The sequence below is a fragment of the Balaenoptera borealis genome, assembly GCF_965194805.1.
Source record: "Balaenoptera borealis genome assembly, chromosome: 6".
Classification (NCBI taxonomy): domain Eukaryota; kingdom Metazoa; phylum Chordata; class Mammalia; order Artiodactyla; family Balaenopteridae; genus Balaenoptera; species Balaenoptera borealis.
This window is the reverse complement of record NC_138863.1, coordinates 111770040-111786791: the sequence shown is the minus strand read 5'-3', so window position 1 is coordinate 111786791 and position 16752 is coordinate 111770040. Positions and strand designations below refer to the sequence as shown.

At 43.2% G+C, this 16752-nt stretch overlaps 2 protein-coding genes across 6 annotated transcripts in view; one reads left to right on the top strand and one right to left on the bottom strand.

Annotated features, from left to right (window-relative positions):
* UBXN4 (UBX domain protein 4) overlaps positions 1-4704 on the top strand; it is a 31981-nt gene extending 27277 nt beyond the window's left edge. For all 3 annotated transcript variants that reach the window (XM_082397906.1, XM_082397905.1, XM_082397904.1), the window contains exons 11-13: positions 561-692; positions 2145-2347; positions 4034-4704. In XM_082397906.1, the coding sequence (XP_082254032.1) occupies positions 561-692; positions 2145-2347; positions 4034-4172 (474 nt within the window). In that variant the 3' untranslated portion in view covers positions 4173-4704. The remainder of the gene's footprint in view (positions 1-560; positions 693-2144; positions 2348-4033) is intronic.
* Positions 4705-8364: 3660 nt separating this feature from the next.
* LCT (lactase) overlaps positions 8365-16752 on the bottom strand; it is a 60069-nt gene continuing 51681 nt past the window's right edge. For all 3 annotated transcript variants that reach the window (XM_082397791.1, XM_082397792.1, XM_082397793.1), the window contains 5 exons: positions 14969-15078; positions 12240-12374; positions 10484-10707; positions 9374-9598; positions 8365-8741 (listed from right to left, as the gene is read on the bottom strand). In XM_082397791.1, the coding sequence (XP_082253917.1) occupies positions 8521-8741; positions 9374-9598; positions 10484-10707; positions 12240-12374; positions 14969-15078 (915 nt within the window). In that variant the 3' untranslated portion in view covers positions 8365-8520. The remainder of the gene's footprint in view (positions 8742-9373; positions 9599-10483; positions 10708-12239; positions 12375-14968; positions 15079-16752) is intronic.

The window sequence follows — 16752 nt, the reverse complement described above, 5'->3', positions numbered from 1 at the left end:
ATTTAACATTGTGAAAGTGACTGTGATGCTTGCCCACTGTAAATTCCTGGACCTGGGATTATGTGTGTAGTATGGGTTGATTATGGACCATTTACTCTCTGAGACAAGGAGGAGGCAAAAACTCCTATCATATGTATAATATGAGGGAAATTCTGGTCTATTCCAGATTTTTAATACAAAATACCTACAATCCAAATGGGTATTTGTGAGATATTAATGTCTAAGTTTGCCAAAGGACAGTGAAAACTCTAATTGCAAACTGCAGTCATACTTAAGATATATAATTGTTCATTTTTATTCAGTGTATTTATATAGTCTTAGGAAACATATTCTTGCTATTTCATGGTCATTTTTTGAGCTTTAAAAGCTTTTAAGTACTATTTGGATTTGATAGCCTTCAGCTATTTTTTGAAGCACAAAGTTTTTATAAATGTTTTTTGATTTTACATTTAAGTGAACTTTTAAAATTAAAGCAGTCATTTTGGATGCATATGAGTTTGTAATATCTTACTTTAAAAAGGCTCCACTGTAAGGTTTTAAAACTTATTGTTATGTTACAGACTGTTGGCAACACTTACGGTAATTTTTCATTAGCAACAATGTTTCCCAGGAGGGAATTTACCAAAGAAGATTATAAAAAGAAATTACTGGATTTGGAACTTGCCCCAAGTGCTTCAGTGGTCCTGTTGCCAGTATGTATACGCATATGTATTCTTTCTCTTCCTATAGTCCTGTTTGTTCTGCTCTTGATCTCTTCTTACGATTAGAGGAAGGGAAGGTGAAAAGTGTATGGTGGGTAATTAAAATCCAAATTATCAAAAAATGTTAGATCAATTTATTGTTCTATTATCCTGGGCTTTATATTTGTATTGCTAGTGAGACACAATATAAATTTTCAACTTTTTCCCTCACCTATTTTCATGTACAAAAAACGACCAGTAGGAGAGGAAAAGAAATGTAGAATATCTGCCTAATCTACTGACTTGGTGTCATTTATTTATGTATGAGTATATGAGTACTGTTTACCAATTTTTTAAAAAACATGTTAATCTAAAAATAACATTCATTTTTAAACATATTAATCCCATCTGATCGTAACAATCTTTTAATCTCTGATTAAAAAAAAGGCTCAGAACCTTAAATAATTTTGCCAAGGTGCCACCTTAAGTGCCAGAGCTGGGATGAGAGCTTGGGTCTTCCATATCTTGGTTAGTATATGGTAGTGCCCCCTAACCCACAGTTTCTCCTTCCATGCTTTCAGTTACTCGTGGCCAACTGCACTTTCAAAACATTACATGGAAAATTCCAGAAATAAACAATTCATAAGTTTTAAATTGCGGGCCGTTGTGAGTAGTGTGATGAAATGGTGTGTTGTCCCATCTGGAACATGAATCATCCCTTTGTCCAGTGTATCCATGCTCTATACGTTACCTGCTCATTAGTCGCTTTCTGGCCCTCTTGGTTATCGGATAGGCTGTCGAAATATTGCAGTGCTTGTGTTGAAGGAACCCTAATTTTACTTAATAACGGCTCCAAAGCTCAAGACTGATGATGCTGGCAATTTTACTAGTCCCTTAGTGTGCCTAATTTATAAATTAAACTTTATCACAGGTATGCATGTATAGGGAAAAACATAGTATATGTAGGGTTTGGTACTATCCATGGTTTCAGGCATCCACTGGGGGTCTTGGAAAGTATCCCCTGCAGGTAAGCGGGGGGACTACTGTAGTTTACCCAGATCTGAACTATAGCCCCACACCTAAAACAGTCCTCCAGTAATCAGGATTAATTGTATTCATTGAGATCTGAAACCTTTCCCTTTTTAAAAATCATTAAGAAAGACTTTTAAAATCAAAATTGTTAATTTCATTACAAAAGTTTAGTTCTCTTCAAAATAATTGGTCCATGTCACTGAGAAACTACTTTCTAGTTTCTGTGTTGTGATTACTCCTTTAAAGAAAAAGAGCTCCAGGAGTTCCTAGAAGTTTATACACTTGAAAAACAGCAAAAGATGGCAATTTTACCTTCTTGCAGTAAACTAAAATCCACAGGACTTTTCCAGGTAAAAAAGTTTATCTAGAACCTTGAGTGTGATGTGGTTGGGCTGATGTAGTCTTTATCTAGGTTTCTTTCTTAATTTTTAGGCAGGAAGACCAACTACATCCATGGTACATTCTTCCAGTGGCGACTTTTGGACATTCTTGGGGACAGTACTTTACCCATTCCTTGCCATCTGGAGATTGATCAGCAACTTCTTATTTAGTCACCCTCCTCCTGCACAGACCTCGGTGAGAGCAGCGTCACTGGAATCCTCAAACCTTGCATCGTCCAGCAACTCAGAAAAAAGGTATTTGTTTGTATTTTCCCCATTTGCAAAATATGTTCGTAATGCCCAATGCCTTATTCAAAATGAAAAATTTTGTTATGGATACTTTGCCTTTTCTCTGTATAAGGGGGAAAACCCAACACGTTCTGGGAAGCTCAATACCTGCGTTTTCTCAGCCATCTTTCTAAAACCTATTCCATGGAAAGCAACTTCACTGCTACTGATTTTATTATTTCATTTATTGAATTCTCTTTATCCCATAACAAAAGGCATATTTTTTTCAGGTCTAAACAGTAATATCTTTTCTTGTTACCCATGTTTTGTCTGACAAGATAATTAATTTCTCACAGTCATCTTGCATGATTACTTTAGAGGGATCATTGTGCTGTAGATAATTTAACTGCCTCCTCTGGGTCAGTCAGAGAAGGACCAAACTGGATGTTCACTTGAAAATGAAATAACTCTTCAGAGAGTTATTTTGGACTAGTTCCTTAACCAAGAGGCCTTACTTTTGTTGGAGATGGCCAAGGTTTGAATGGTAATACTGATAGACAACACTAATGATCTTAGCTCATACCTCTGTTAAAATTCTACATATTTGAAAGAGGTTTACAGGAAGTATTTTCTTAGAATTCGAGATTATACCCCCTTCTAATAATTAATAGCACAATTTATTACAATATATACCTAGTAACTGTTCAATACTTTATTGGGTCATTAATAGCAAATCCTCACACCAATCATATGTGGTAAGTAATGAAAATCCTTGCATTTGTCTGCTGAAAGGGGATCCCTAATCTTGTGTCCTGTTGACTCTCTAGATGACAATTTGTGTTAATATTGTGACTGGGCTGATGCAGCTGTTATCTTTATTTCTTTCTTAACTATTAAGCAGGAAGACAAGTACATTACTCAAGTGGGGACAAAAATTGTTCTCTAGTTTTAGAACAGCATTCAAACTAGGTCTTGTCAGGTCTGAATTTCAGAGCTCTTACTGAGCAATGAATGGAAGCATTTCATCCTGAATTACTGTCATATAGAAGAGCTTGCTGTGTGGGTTTCAAAAATTTATTTCAGGTAAGGAAAAAGGTCTTGGGTTGGGGCAAAGGAAGGGATGAATGTATATCCGAGCAGGTGAAGCTTCGTGTTCCACCACTGGCTTTTGTTTTTCTCTCTCCCTTCCCCTCTAGTGTTGGAGAATGTATTAGCGTAAATTTCACCTGTTTCCTTTCCATTTTCAGATGAAGAACTGTTTGTTCTAAATTGTCCATGCAGAAATAAATCACTCTTAAAGATTCTGAAAGAATTGAAAATTGCTAACTGACCATTTCTGTATATTAAGCTATGAATGGAGTTTGGGATAGCCTCTAGGGTGTTGTGTAAGTCTATAAATAAATATTTTAGTAGATACATCAGCTTGCATAAATAATAAAGGAAAGATTTAGTTGGCAAGTGGTCCCAGTCTTCTAAAACTTAGTGAGTCACCAAGAAATACATGGACAACATGATGTGACTAGTTTGGCTTAGAGAACAGATGAAGTTACACCGCCAAAAATGTGTAAAGTCTAGTACTGCGTTAGTAGATATAATGATCTCCATGGACTTTCCTTAAACTATACTAATGGCAGTTTAAAGGAAATGGCTCTGTATTGCTGCTGTTTTCATTTTATATCATCATCTTCTTTCCTCCCTCTTTTGTTATATCAGGGAACCAGTCAGAAAAAGAGTGCTGGAGAAACGGGGGGAAGACTTTAAAAAGGAGGGCAAGATATACAGATTGAGGACTCAAGACGATGGTGAAGATGAAAACAACACTTGGAATGGAAATTCTACTCAACAGATGTAGTGTGACAAGTACAATATGTGCAGTAATCATTGTTTCTCTTATGATTTAATTCAACTAAAATTCTACTGGAGAAGTGGGACTGCTTTATGTTTTCCAACTCATCTACAAAGTGTCTCTTTATTCCTGCTTAGTGGGTTAAAGTTGTTTAACCTCAGACAAGTCAAGAGATAAAATAACTGGCTGCTAGGTCCTTGTATATGGTAACCAACTGCTAGAAGCCTAAAATAACAAAAGGTCTGCGACAGCCTCCCTTTATCAGCTTTCTTGTTTAGTATTTCATATGCCCATTAGCCCTGTGCTCTCAGATGATATGTTTTGTTTAGGGCTGTTTTGCTCCAAAACTCCTCAGCCCACACAGAGTAACTGGTATGTCACTGAATAATTTGATTTTGAGTCAGAGCGTTTTAACTAGCCAATCAGATGATAATTTGGGTTTAACTTTTCTCTTCTTGCTCATCAGCTGCAAGCAAAATCTTGTAGTTTTTAATCTTACTTAAACACTGAATAAAAAAATCTTTTCCAAAAATCAGAATGATCTTATCTTTGCTTTAAGTTTTGTTATCCTAGCATCTTTTTGTTGCACAGGGCTCTGTGGAGGTCATGTGTCTCTGATACCCCCCCACCCCCCTGTACTGCCCTGGAACTATCCCAGGAAAGGAGGTGACCACCTTATCTTAAATATCACTGCAGGAAGAAATTTTCTGACACACACCGATGCTATGTTACTGTCTCTCCTAAGTCAGGGAGGCATCGCTTTGTTTGCATAATGTTATGGTCTTTGTTCCCATCGGACAAAACAACTGCTGGTCTACAACTAGTTCTCTGTCACCTTTATACTGAAGTTTTGCTCTCAGTAATGATAATCACTCTTCAAAGAACTGAAGTGCCTGTATTGTAGGACAAGAAGTAGGGAATTAAGATCTGCCTTTTGCTCATTTGGTTATTCTTAAGAATTTTAGGTTCTTAATCTGACTAACATGCTACTGTATGTTTATGGTGGTGGAGACACTAAGAATGTTTGAAAAAGGGAGTAAGTTTGACTGTTCCTCTTCTAACCTTTTGTGTTTAGATTGGAATAGAAGGACTCTGACTTTATTTTGTAATGGGAGGAAGAAATTTTCCCAGAACAAACTTCGTTTTTCACCTATGAAGTAACAGTGACTTTAAAAAATGGTAATAGTGTTGGCAAGGAAACAGTGAGACCAGGTACGTTGTTGGTAGGAATGAAAACTGGGATAATCTTTCTGAAAAACATTGTCAGAAACCTTAAATATTTCATGCTCTTTGATCTAATAAGTTTTTCGAAGGAATGACCATAAATGCAGGCAAAATTTAGGTATAAACGTGTTAAGTTTTATTTATTTTACTCCAGAATTAGAAACCAACTAAATGCCTTCTGCAGAATTAACTTTTGCTGAGGAGAAATGGCACAATACTAATTCAACAATTCAGTTTAACATATTTATTGAGTACCTGTTATGCGTTCGGGGGAAAAAAGCAGGATACAGAGCTGTAAGTACAGTATGATCTCAGCTTTATAAACACATTTTATATAGAGGTAGTACTATGTATTAACATAATGTAAAGAAAAAAGAAAACGCACCAAACGTTAATGGTGGTAAGAGTGGTTATATATAATTTTAGTTCTTTTTTGCATCCTTATGTTTTCTCAATTTTCTGTAATGAAATTACTTCCATAATTTAAAAAGTGAGCTTGAAAAAGAAACATCTCCAGCAAGCATCCCATTTAAGTAAAGGTTTGTCATCTTTAAAACCATAGCAGTATGTGAGTAAAAAACCAAGCTTGCCTTGAAAAAAAATCAAATAGAGATTCTTAGAGAAACGTACATAAAAGAATGATTCACAGTCTTTGAGTAAGAGGATCCTTCCTCAATTTTATATTTTAAAAAGTGTACGTGGTAAATTCAAAACCATATGGAACGCTATAAAATGACATCCTCCTCTTTGTATCCTATCCCCAGTTCTAGTCCCCAGAAGTTATACCTCTATTAACAGTTTCTTTTGTAGTTTTCAGAAAAATTTTATGCATACATAAGCAAATATGTAATCTTTATTTTTTAAATAAATGGGATCATATTATATATATACTACTCTGCATCTTGCTTTTTTACGTACACAGTCTTGAAGATCTTTCCCCATTCAACACATAGCTACCTCATTCTTATTAACGGCTGCAAAGCATTTCACTTGATAAACTTACCCATTCTCTGGTTGCATTCATTGGTTATTACAGTTTTTGTGCTTGTGTCTGTTTTTCTGTTACAAACATTGCTACAGTGAACATCTTTGGGAAGGTGTCTTCTTAGCTGTGGAAATATACTTGAACGTCACTGAGTCAAAGGGTGTTTGCAGTTTGGATTATAAAAAATGCTGGGGAATTGCCTCCTGTAAAGGCTCTGTGAATTTACAGCAGCTAACAGGTAGGAGGATATTGATTTCCCCACATCCTTGGCAGCACTGTATTATACTTTTTCATCTTTGTCAACATGATAAATGAAAAATTGTATGCATTTTATATGCATTGTGTTGATTATGAATGAAGGTGAGCATCTTTTAATATTATTGGTTATTTTGATTTATTTTCTGAGAACTGCCTGTGTTTTCTTTCATTTTGTGTTTATCATCTTTTTCTTATTGATTTATAACAATTTCACGTACATTAAGTTAGCCCTTTGTCTAGCATATGCTATAAATATCTTCTCCCTGTTCATCTTTTGGTGAGTATGTTGATGGTAATTTCTTGGCACAATTTTTATGTGGTCCTGTATCAGCGTTTTTCTTTATGGCCTCTGGGTCTTAAGTCTTGATTATAAAATAACTTTTCCCATTTCAGAAAGTAATTTAAAAAAAAATTCCCCCATCTATTCTAGCATTCTCGTGGTTTCATTTTTTTACATTTACATCTTGTATCCGAGTAAGGGATGCGGCTCCCTTCCCCACGCCTGTGGCTAACATCCTCAAGAGCTAACCTGTGAGCCGCCTCCATTAATGGAGTGGTCCATCATCCACCTGCCCCCTGCCCCCGATTTGGCAGGCCGCCTCTGTCATGCACCCTGTTCCCACACGTGGCTGGTCCGTCTCGGCTCTCTTTTCCTTTGTTGATCTTTCTATTCTCTCTGTTTCAAAACTACTTTTTATAACTAGCTTTATAATATATTTTATATTCTTTTTCCCCCCAGATATTTATCCTGGATCTTTTCTCAAGTTTGTTTCATGTGAAACTTTATATTATTCTTTTTCATGTCCCGCCCCCCCCCAAAAAAAAAGTTATATTGACTTTAGGTATAATTGACAGCTTATACGAATGTCTCTGATATCACTTTTAGAACCATCTTCACCCCATCTGATAAACTTTTTCTGTCTATTGGTAGGAGAAAAATGCTTGTGCCCCGCAATTCTGACTGTCAGGTTGGGGCCCACGGCAGTGGAACATTTTGATAGGAATTTTCTATAGATACAATTCAGGTAAGGAACGCTTACAAGAAGCAAAATTTTGAGTGTGATTGGCCTTTTAAAACCAGTTGAAAACTGCTCTATTTTTTAAAAAACATTCTCCCAGATATCTAGAAAGAATATATAGACCAAACAAGTTTGAGTGTTCCATACTGTGACTGTCTGATTAGCACATCCGAGGGGCTACTCAGCATATGTTTTGTGAATGAGCACACAAATGCAGCAGGTGTGTCTCCTCTGCCCTGTCTCCAAAATGTGCCTGCCAGGGACACTGAGATGTGGCCCTCTAGCCTCCAGAAGCTAACAGCAGAGGATTACTGTGGTGAAGCTATACAAGGGGACAGTCATAACTTCTGTGGAACCTGCCTTCTCAAGGAGAAGCACCCATAGAAGATAGATAGGACACAGTTAGTTAGTAACACCTTTTTTAGTTTCTGAGAAACACAAGGTAAGAGTCGGAGGGAGCTTGAAGAGAGAGGGCAGGAGATGACATTGCAGTTGATTTTTTATGAAAAGGATTGCTGTGGTTCTTACTAATGTTTTCACCTTTAAAATCTCTGAAAATTAAAACAAACAGCCCAGTTCAGTGGCTCACAGAACCAGTAGACGCGTTCAGTATCTACTTATTTCCACAAGAGCCACTCTCAGGGTCATCTAATGCCCAAGTGAATTCCTGATCCTGGGGCAAGGTGGAGATATTTCCATTTTAATCAGGGACTTGAAATCCTTCAAGTTTAACTAGTATCTAATAGTGCAGAGACTTTTACAAACTCTGTTATGGGTAAAGTATAAGATCCTCAGTGGTCCTGGAGGTGGCAAAGGCTTCAAAGAAACGGCCTATTTTGCAGAACTGGAGGAGGTGGTAACTTGTAGGTCAGAATGAAGAACTATGGCTCAATTCCTGTTCGCCTGGTTGTGTTTGCTTTTGCTTGGAGCGCTTACAGTACTTGTAGGACAGAAACGCCACACCACAGACTCCAAGCAGCATTAGAGCAAAGAGTACATACAGTGCTGTCTGGGCCTCTGCTGTACCCAGCCTGAGCCCCAGGAACTGAACGTCCTCTTCTCTCATGGGGCTGGTGGTGGGCTCAGCATCTAGGAGAAGACAGCAAAGGTAGTGTGTGCACCGGTACAGACAGAGTTATCAGATGTATGTTAACCTAGATTAAGCCCGAGCCAGATCCTTGCAATAGAGAAGCTGCAGGGTGAGCGCGTTGCGGAGGTGACTGTACGAATCCTTTTCACTGAGTTATGAGCCTCTGAAGGAAGTCACGTAGTTTTAGTTTTTAAGCATCCCTCTCAGTGATTAGAGTATAATCTCTACTGGATAATTATCTCTTAATTTGTATAGTAATTTATACTTTTTCAGTCACTCAGCAAACATTGGCCACCTTAACATTGTGCCAGGCACTGTGTTTGATCCTTGCATCGGCCCAGCGTTCGCCTAGTTTCTTGCCTAAGGTTGCACGGCAAGTTAGTGGTAGGGCTGGGACAAGAATCTAGACCTGCTGTTCCCAGACCAGGGCCTAGTTTCTCGATGTAACTTTAACCCTAATTCCTTTGTTCCATCCTAAGAATGTCCGGAGCATTCAAAGTACAGAAATGTTGGTTGAATGAATGAAGGGGATGGAGAGGCAGAGAGGAGGGTAGTAAACTAGAAGAAAATAGAAACAGGCCCCCTTGCCCCTCACCCTCTGGCTTTTGTCCCTCCCAGAGTCACGTCTCACCTTGCTGCAGACAAGGGTGTGGCCCTGCAGCGGGGTCAGGGAAGCCGTTGCACCGGACTATGGAGGCGTAGAACTTGGCCGACGCTTTGGGGATCCTTGGCAGAGAAGTGTCAGTATAGTTCACGAAATGCACACCGAACTTCTCTGCGAAGCCTGTGGCCCACTCAAAGTTGTCCATCAGGGTCCAAACTGTGTATCCTCGAAGGTCCACCTTATCCTGCACAGCTGCCCAAAGACAGAGGCCCCGGCCTGAGCTTCCCTGGTCTTCCAAGACACCTTTCCACCAGGCCTACCGAGGCCGTGCCTGCCCGCAGCTCTCCTACACTCCCTGCGTGCAGGTCAAGGTGAGCTTTTTTCAGCTCTTTAAGAGAGCTGCCCACCCTTTGCGTGCAGGAATCGTTAGCTGGTCCTCCATGGGTGCTACTGCAGAGCCATCTGCATTTTCTAGAAAGGCTTAGCCCTGAATGGGAGTCAGGAACATGGGTAGACTAAATTAATCCTGCTGGGTCATCTATAATCCTCCTTGTCTTCACATGGTGGGTTATTGGTCTTGGACAGGGCCTTAGAGTGTTAATGCTCTTCCCTATAGAAAAGTGGCCCTTGGAAAAGATTTTATCTGGAATAAGATTTTCTAATCGTTTCTTTTTGCTGCTGCATCGCTCATTTTCTTTTACTCAGCATTACTTACCGTTTCCGTGTCATAGTCCCATCCCAAGTTGTTCTGCTGAGCTAAGGGCCTCAGACTTTTGCTTGGGAAACGAAAGATCATACAGACAACCCCTCCAGCCCATTCCACCTGGCCCCTGCCCAGACTGTCCTCAGGAGGGCACTGCTATTCAGGGACATTGACACCAGAGGATCAAGCAGAGCGAATGACAGGCCAAGAACTCGGGTCTAGCCGTATCAGGCAGCGGGGTTTGCTTGCTGAGCTTAAATCTAGGAAGGAAGAATCTTAGTGTGCAGCCCCAAAGGCTTAAACCCAAAGGGAGCTAGAAGCCTCGTCTTTCTCATCTGGGGCTTGTGGATGCAGTACTGCCCTGACTGCAGACGTTAGCATATGTTTCCAGCAGTGAAAGGTGCACGTGGAAGAAGGGCGGGGGCCTGGCATACCTTTGAGCGCCTCGTTGATGTAACTGCGGAGGTAGTAGATCCTAGCAGTGTCGTTGAGGTCTGATTCTTCCCGCTGGGACACTCCATTTTCTGTTACGTAGATCGGGGGGTTGTTGTACTCCTCCTTTAACCAGTTCAGGATCCTCCTGAAGCCGAAAGGTGTCATCTTCAGCCAGAAGGAGCCAGAGTCTGGCCAAGAGCGATCTGTGATGGAGGCAACTCCCCTACGAGTTCAAACGCTAAGGATTAGGTCTCGATTTGTAAATCCCAAGAGGCCCTCTGCACAAAACGTAAAACAGGACTTACACTAGAAAAAAACCTAGATTTTTGTCTAGACTTGAGAGTCTTAGCTACACCTAGAAGAGTCAAATGGCCTCAGATTCTCTTTTCACTAGTTGTAGTGGCATCAGTCAGTGCTGGTGTAACTTTGGACAGGCCACCTAAGCTCTCTGTGCTGCTTTCTGCCTGTACAGAGGAATGGTCTTACTCATGGATCTAACCCTCCACGGCTCTGTTAACAGGCCACACCTCACACTAGATGTGAAAGGGCTCTGAGTTTCCCATACCGTAATCTCCCATGGGATGCGAGTGCTATGTCTTCAGAGAAGAGGCTCCCTTGAGTCACCTACGTCTGGTTGACGCCACCCGCAGGCCACAGGCACAGCCACAGGCACCAGTATTTGGGCCCCCATTCGTGTGATGATGGGGTAGATATGCTGGGACCTACCTCAAGTGCCCAAGACCCTTCCTCTCTCTCCAGCGATGGGCAAGGAGAGGGCGTCAGGTTGTGCCAGAGGGAGCTCTGCGGGGGGGTGGGGGGGTGGGCACAGAAGCTCATGCATTTCGTTATGAGGAACAGCCATTTAGATATTTCTTAACGTCCAAATCCTTCAGGAAAAAAAACTGTTGAGTTTTATCAGGAGCTGGATTTATTGTTCACCTGAACTGCAGGTGGGGCATTTCATAAGCTTGAGCACAGGTGCCTGGGGAGACAGTCCCAGGACCCATGAGGCAGCAAGAGTCGTGAATGGGGACCAGCAGGGAGGCCTCTCAGCCCTGCTCAGCAAGCCTGACTCTGGTGGTTGCAGGATGCAGTGGGGATGTCAGTGCTTGTTTCCAAAGAAAGAACCCGGACAGAGTCAGAGCTACTGATGGGGAAAGATGCTTGTCAGAAAAGGGACAAAACAGTGTGCACACATAATAATCCTGGTTTTCTTGTAATAAACGTTTCTGTATAACTATATACTATATAAACTATATAATATAAATATATAGAGAGAGGTAGTACACCCATACACACACACATATACTTCTGAAATGACACTCAAGAATTTCCTATTCTTGCTTTCCAGTGTTTCTACTGTGAACATATATTATTTGTAATACAGAAATAATAGTTTAACCTTTACCCTCAAAAGGAAAAAAGAAGCTTGTTATTTTGACTGAAATAACATCTGGTAAGTGAAACAAATCTGATGAAAAAAGAAAACAGAAAGAAAAAAAAATTTTTTTTAATGTTTTTAAAAACTCTAAGCCTGTCTGCTTTAAATGGAAAGCATCTTGGAAACCCTAGCCTGAATTACTATCCAACTGATAGAGGTTCTTTTAGGTATCTCAGGAGATGGGGCTCATCTTGCAAAAACCCCAGAATACACAGCATCAGGAGGCAGTTTCAGAGGCTGTACAGGCCTCTAAGTGAGAGAAGAGGGGCACTTTGCTGTCTTTTCCAAAGATTGTTCCAGGCACCCTTCCTTACCTGTCTGCATCGAAGGAAGAGATCCAAGAGGCATAGTTGAAATCGTAGGCCAGGACAGTGGTGTAGTGATTGAACCCAAAAAAGTCATAGGTGCCGTTGATCCTCCTCTTCTCACTCTCTGTGAACTCAGGGAGCCTGGACGGAAAGGGCCGTTAAGGACGTGGGGTTTGGGAAGAGAATGTGCTGTGGGGTGTTGGTGGAGGGCTCTAAACTCAGGTACCTGGAGGTGACTATGGGCAGCTGGCCGGGAGCGAGGGGAGACCCTCCCAGCTGCTGCTGAAAGCGCCTGAGCCTCCTTCTACCAGACCACAGACCTCGCCTCCCTCTGTCGTTGCAAGACCCTCTCTCTTCCTGTTGGAAGTTTTTACTGTGGTTTGTTTAGGCGTGCTACTTTTCTCCAAAGTTTATCCTCATTAGTGGGGGAAATACTTTTACAAATTGAATTGATTGAACTTTTGAGATTTGGACTTTTCTGCTCACATAATTTCACTGCACTTTTTAAAACATTATTAATTAGTTTATTTTTTGACTGCGTTGGGTCTTCATTAATGCAAGTGGGCTTTCTCTGGTTGCGGTCAGCGGGGGCTACTCTTCGTTGTGGTGTGTGGGCTTCTCATTGCAGTGGCTTCTCTTGTTGCGGAGCACGGGCTCTGGGCACGCGGGCTTCAGTAGTTGTGGTTCGCGGGCTCAGTAGTTGTGGCTCGTGGGCTCAGTAGTTGTGGCTCACGGGCTCTAGAGCGCGGGCTTTGGTAGTTGTGGCACACGGGCTTAGTTGCTCCGCAGCATGTGGGATCTTCCCGGACCAGGGCTCGAACTCGTGTCCCCTGCATTGGCAGGTGGATTCTTCACAACTGCACCACCAGGGAAGCCTGCACTTTTCTTTTTAAACATCTGGTGGAACATTTTCCTTGTATTCTTTTTTTTTTAATTGAAGTATAGTTGATGTACAGTGTAGTGCCAATTTCTGCCGTACAGCAAAGTGACTCAGTTATACACATGTAGACATTCTTTCCATGTATTCTTAGTGAGACTTTTCTGTACTATTCGATCAACATGCACTTGTGTGCAACACTTAGAGGTTCGTCTCAGCCAAATCCTGACTACCTGCTGCAGGTTTAGGGTTGCCTAGAGAATGCCCTGCTTAGGTGCCTGACGCCTCACCTTGACCTTTCTGCTACCATTAACCTGAGGAAGAACCTTCCCTCCCTGGGGTTTCTGAAATACTGGGGCAAAACTAAGCCCCCGCGCCCACGCTTTTACTTCCCCACTCAGGAGCCAGTAGGGGCTCCTCAAGTCCCGTGGCATCAAGGCTGAGCCCCTGTGCTTGGCCTCCAGGCCCGCCACCATGTGGTCTCGGCCCTCCCACCGCTACTGGGCCAAGTCTCCCGAATTCCAGCTGCAGGTGTCCCACTCATTCCGACCTCTAGGCCGGTGCTCACAGCCCTCCCCATTGGATGGAAGGGCCTCTGCTCTCCCAAACGCTGTTCCTTGTCAAGGCCCAGGCTCAGCTGACGTCCTGTCTTGTCCGTGAAGTCTCCTGGGTCTACCCAGCCTGCCCTGATCTCATCTGAGTTTTCCTTGCATGAAGAAATTGGGGAATAGAATTCCTTGGATTGATCTTCCCAGCCAGTGTGTCAGCACTTGAGGAACCATATTTGGAACCCCCTCTGTGTGTGGACCCTGCCGGGCCTGGCCCTGGCCTGGGTACACAGTAGGTGCTCAGCAAGGTTGTGTTAATGGACTGGAGCACTCGCTTATTTGTTGGAGACCAGGGTTGACAGATCAGACCTTTTGGCTCAGCAGGACTTGCCCTAACCAGGCCAGCACAGGCGTGCATTGTAAGGGCCGGGATGGATTATTTCATCCTCACAGGTGGGCTGCATAAGACTCAAAGGCTGTGTTAGGAATGCCTGACTTTTGAATTCTTTTACCCTCTCCCCCTCTTCTTATGGTCACATGAGCTACCTTGGAGCTTGTGGGTGTGTTTCCAGAAGGCCAGGGCACTGCGTCCCCTTCCCCACACCACACCTCTAATCCCCAGCTGGACGACTCTTAAACTGAGCATGGGCCCTGCAGTCAGACAGCCTGCTTTCAAATCCCAGCTCCATCACTGAACAGCTGGGCGATCTTGCCATAATCTTTGTGCTTCAGCTTACTCATCTTCAAATAGGAGTGAAAGTGCCGACAGAAGATGGATACGTGTTAGCTGTTGCTGATGTTGCTGTTACTTCCTTGACGGAAGTAGGACTGCCTCGGTGCAAACCACTGCCACCCACTGGCCAAAGGACAAAAAGCACTCTGCTAAGAGTCACCCATTGCTACTCACACTCACTCCTAAGGTGATGAGCTTAGGATAGGATGAGCTGGGGAATTTGTCCTTGGAGTGAGGTGGTGGGTCGCTAAGAAGTAGGTGCCCTGGGGATGGATTTCCTGGCTATTCTGAAGAATAATAATAAGGGCAACTGCCTTTTGTCTCAACTGCCTGTCACAGCCATGTCAGGTCCTGGGCTAAGCGCTTCACCTAACACACTCACGTGTAATCTTCCCGGCAAGCAAGGAAGCGCAGATAGACACGCCTAAGACACGCCTCTCTGACCCTAAGACACGCCTCTCTGGCCCCAACAGCCATGCTCTCATCCCTGTGCCGTCCCCCCCGGAGCCTCAGTTGGGCACCACAGAGCAGACTTCCTCCCAGCTCTCATGGCTGAGAGCGTGGCGCCAGGACCTACCGAGACTTGTTGAGGCCTGCTGCCAAGCTCCTGTCACGAACCCGTGTCTTCATCACCTCGGGGTAATCCCCATTCTTGAAAATCGGATGTGCGAACCAGCCTCCCATGAACTGCGGGTGGGGTTAGGGGGAGACAGTCAGTGTCGGCATTAGCAGGCGGGCCCACAGGAGACCGCAGCTCCCTGCTCAGGCGTCGCTGACCCCAGGGCCCTTTCTCCCCGACCCAGTCTGAAGCGTGCCTCTCTTCTGCGGCTGTTCCCATATTGCAGCTCAAATGCCCACAGGTCTTGTCACCCCACTGGGAGCTCACTGTGGGCAGAGCGATGTTCTCACCCACTGTAGCTTGAGGGATGTGAACCGATTTGAGCATGGGCCCTGGACTTGACAGATGCGGCTGGCTGCCCTTAGGAGGGTCCTGCAGAAGAGGGGGAGAGACCCCAAGCCTCCAGGCCCTGATTCCCTCTCTCACCACAGAGCAGGTCCTTCCCTGACCTCATGCCTAAGGACCCACCAGAACCTTCTGGGAGGAACCAGGTGCAAGGCTGGTTGCCCAGGCTAAGGATGATTCTTCATGGGCTTTGGACTCGCAAAGTGAGGAACTTTTCAGTCTGTTTTCTTGAATGAGGTCCAGGCCATCCTTACCCTTAGGGGGTGTACATGGCAACCAAGTGCTATGACGCTGTGGGTCCTGAGAGGCTTCTTCTGTCTTGACATGCTCCCCTCACCTGCTGGCTACTCCCTGAAACGGGGGATGAGGACAGCCTTCCATTCCCGGTCAGAGATGATGCTTGGAACACACTCGCTCTGGTAAAAGAAGCTTCAGTTCACTCTGAGGTGAGAAATTGTTTCCGTGGAAGCTGATTTTATTAGGGGACGTGCGTATCATAGTCCTGAGCTGCAGGATCACAGTTCACGGGCGAGCTGTGATAATGAGACTACAGCCTAACATTTCCTGAGGTTTGTCTTGATTTCAGAAAACAAATTATTGCTCTAATTCACCAGTTAGTTCTGTGAGTCTGAATGAGGGAATGAATGAATTTTGTTCCAAGGCTTTCCCCCAGCTGGCTAGCAAATGGGACATTAAGTTCTTGTTTGCACTTTTTAATTTGACCACCTTTGTCAAGTTTGTTTGTGAAGAATTTGGCAAACCAAGGCCGTTGGTGTCCTTTCAGAAATGCCACAGTCTGCGGACTCCTCCTCAGAGCCTTTAAAAGCAGGGAGCAATCTGGAGAGAGAGAGAAGCTTGCTTTTCTTTCCTGATGCTGAAACATGGGAGAGGGTGCCTTCAGACCTCTTCAGAGACAGTAGCCGGAGCCAGGGAAAAGCTATGGCATGAAGAGCACCATTCTCTCTCTCTCTCTCGTCTTTCAGGGGCCCAGGCTGAAATAAGGGTGGGCCATGTTGTTGGGACCTGCTTACTTGTGCCTCCACTTCCCAGGAGCAAAATTCCATGACCAAAAGATGCATGTCCTTATGTGAAGCTCATGGAAAATTAGGGGCGCTAATGAGTTTCACATAATCTAAAGCCCCCAACTTAAGGTAATTCTTAGGCAGAGTAGGTAAAATCAGATGGTGACACCTAGAGGCGAAATGTGACATTGCAGCCCAGTTCTAGTAGCTCCTATAGTCAAACCACAGATGAAAGAGGCAGAATTTCTTTGTTATTTAGCTTCAAGCCAGTGTTGCATCCAGTAAGAGCTATATGTATAAATGACTTTTTTAAGACTTGAAAGAAAACTCAACCCCAAAGAACTTTCATCACAGCAAACCTATGAGGTAGTTAGG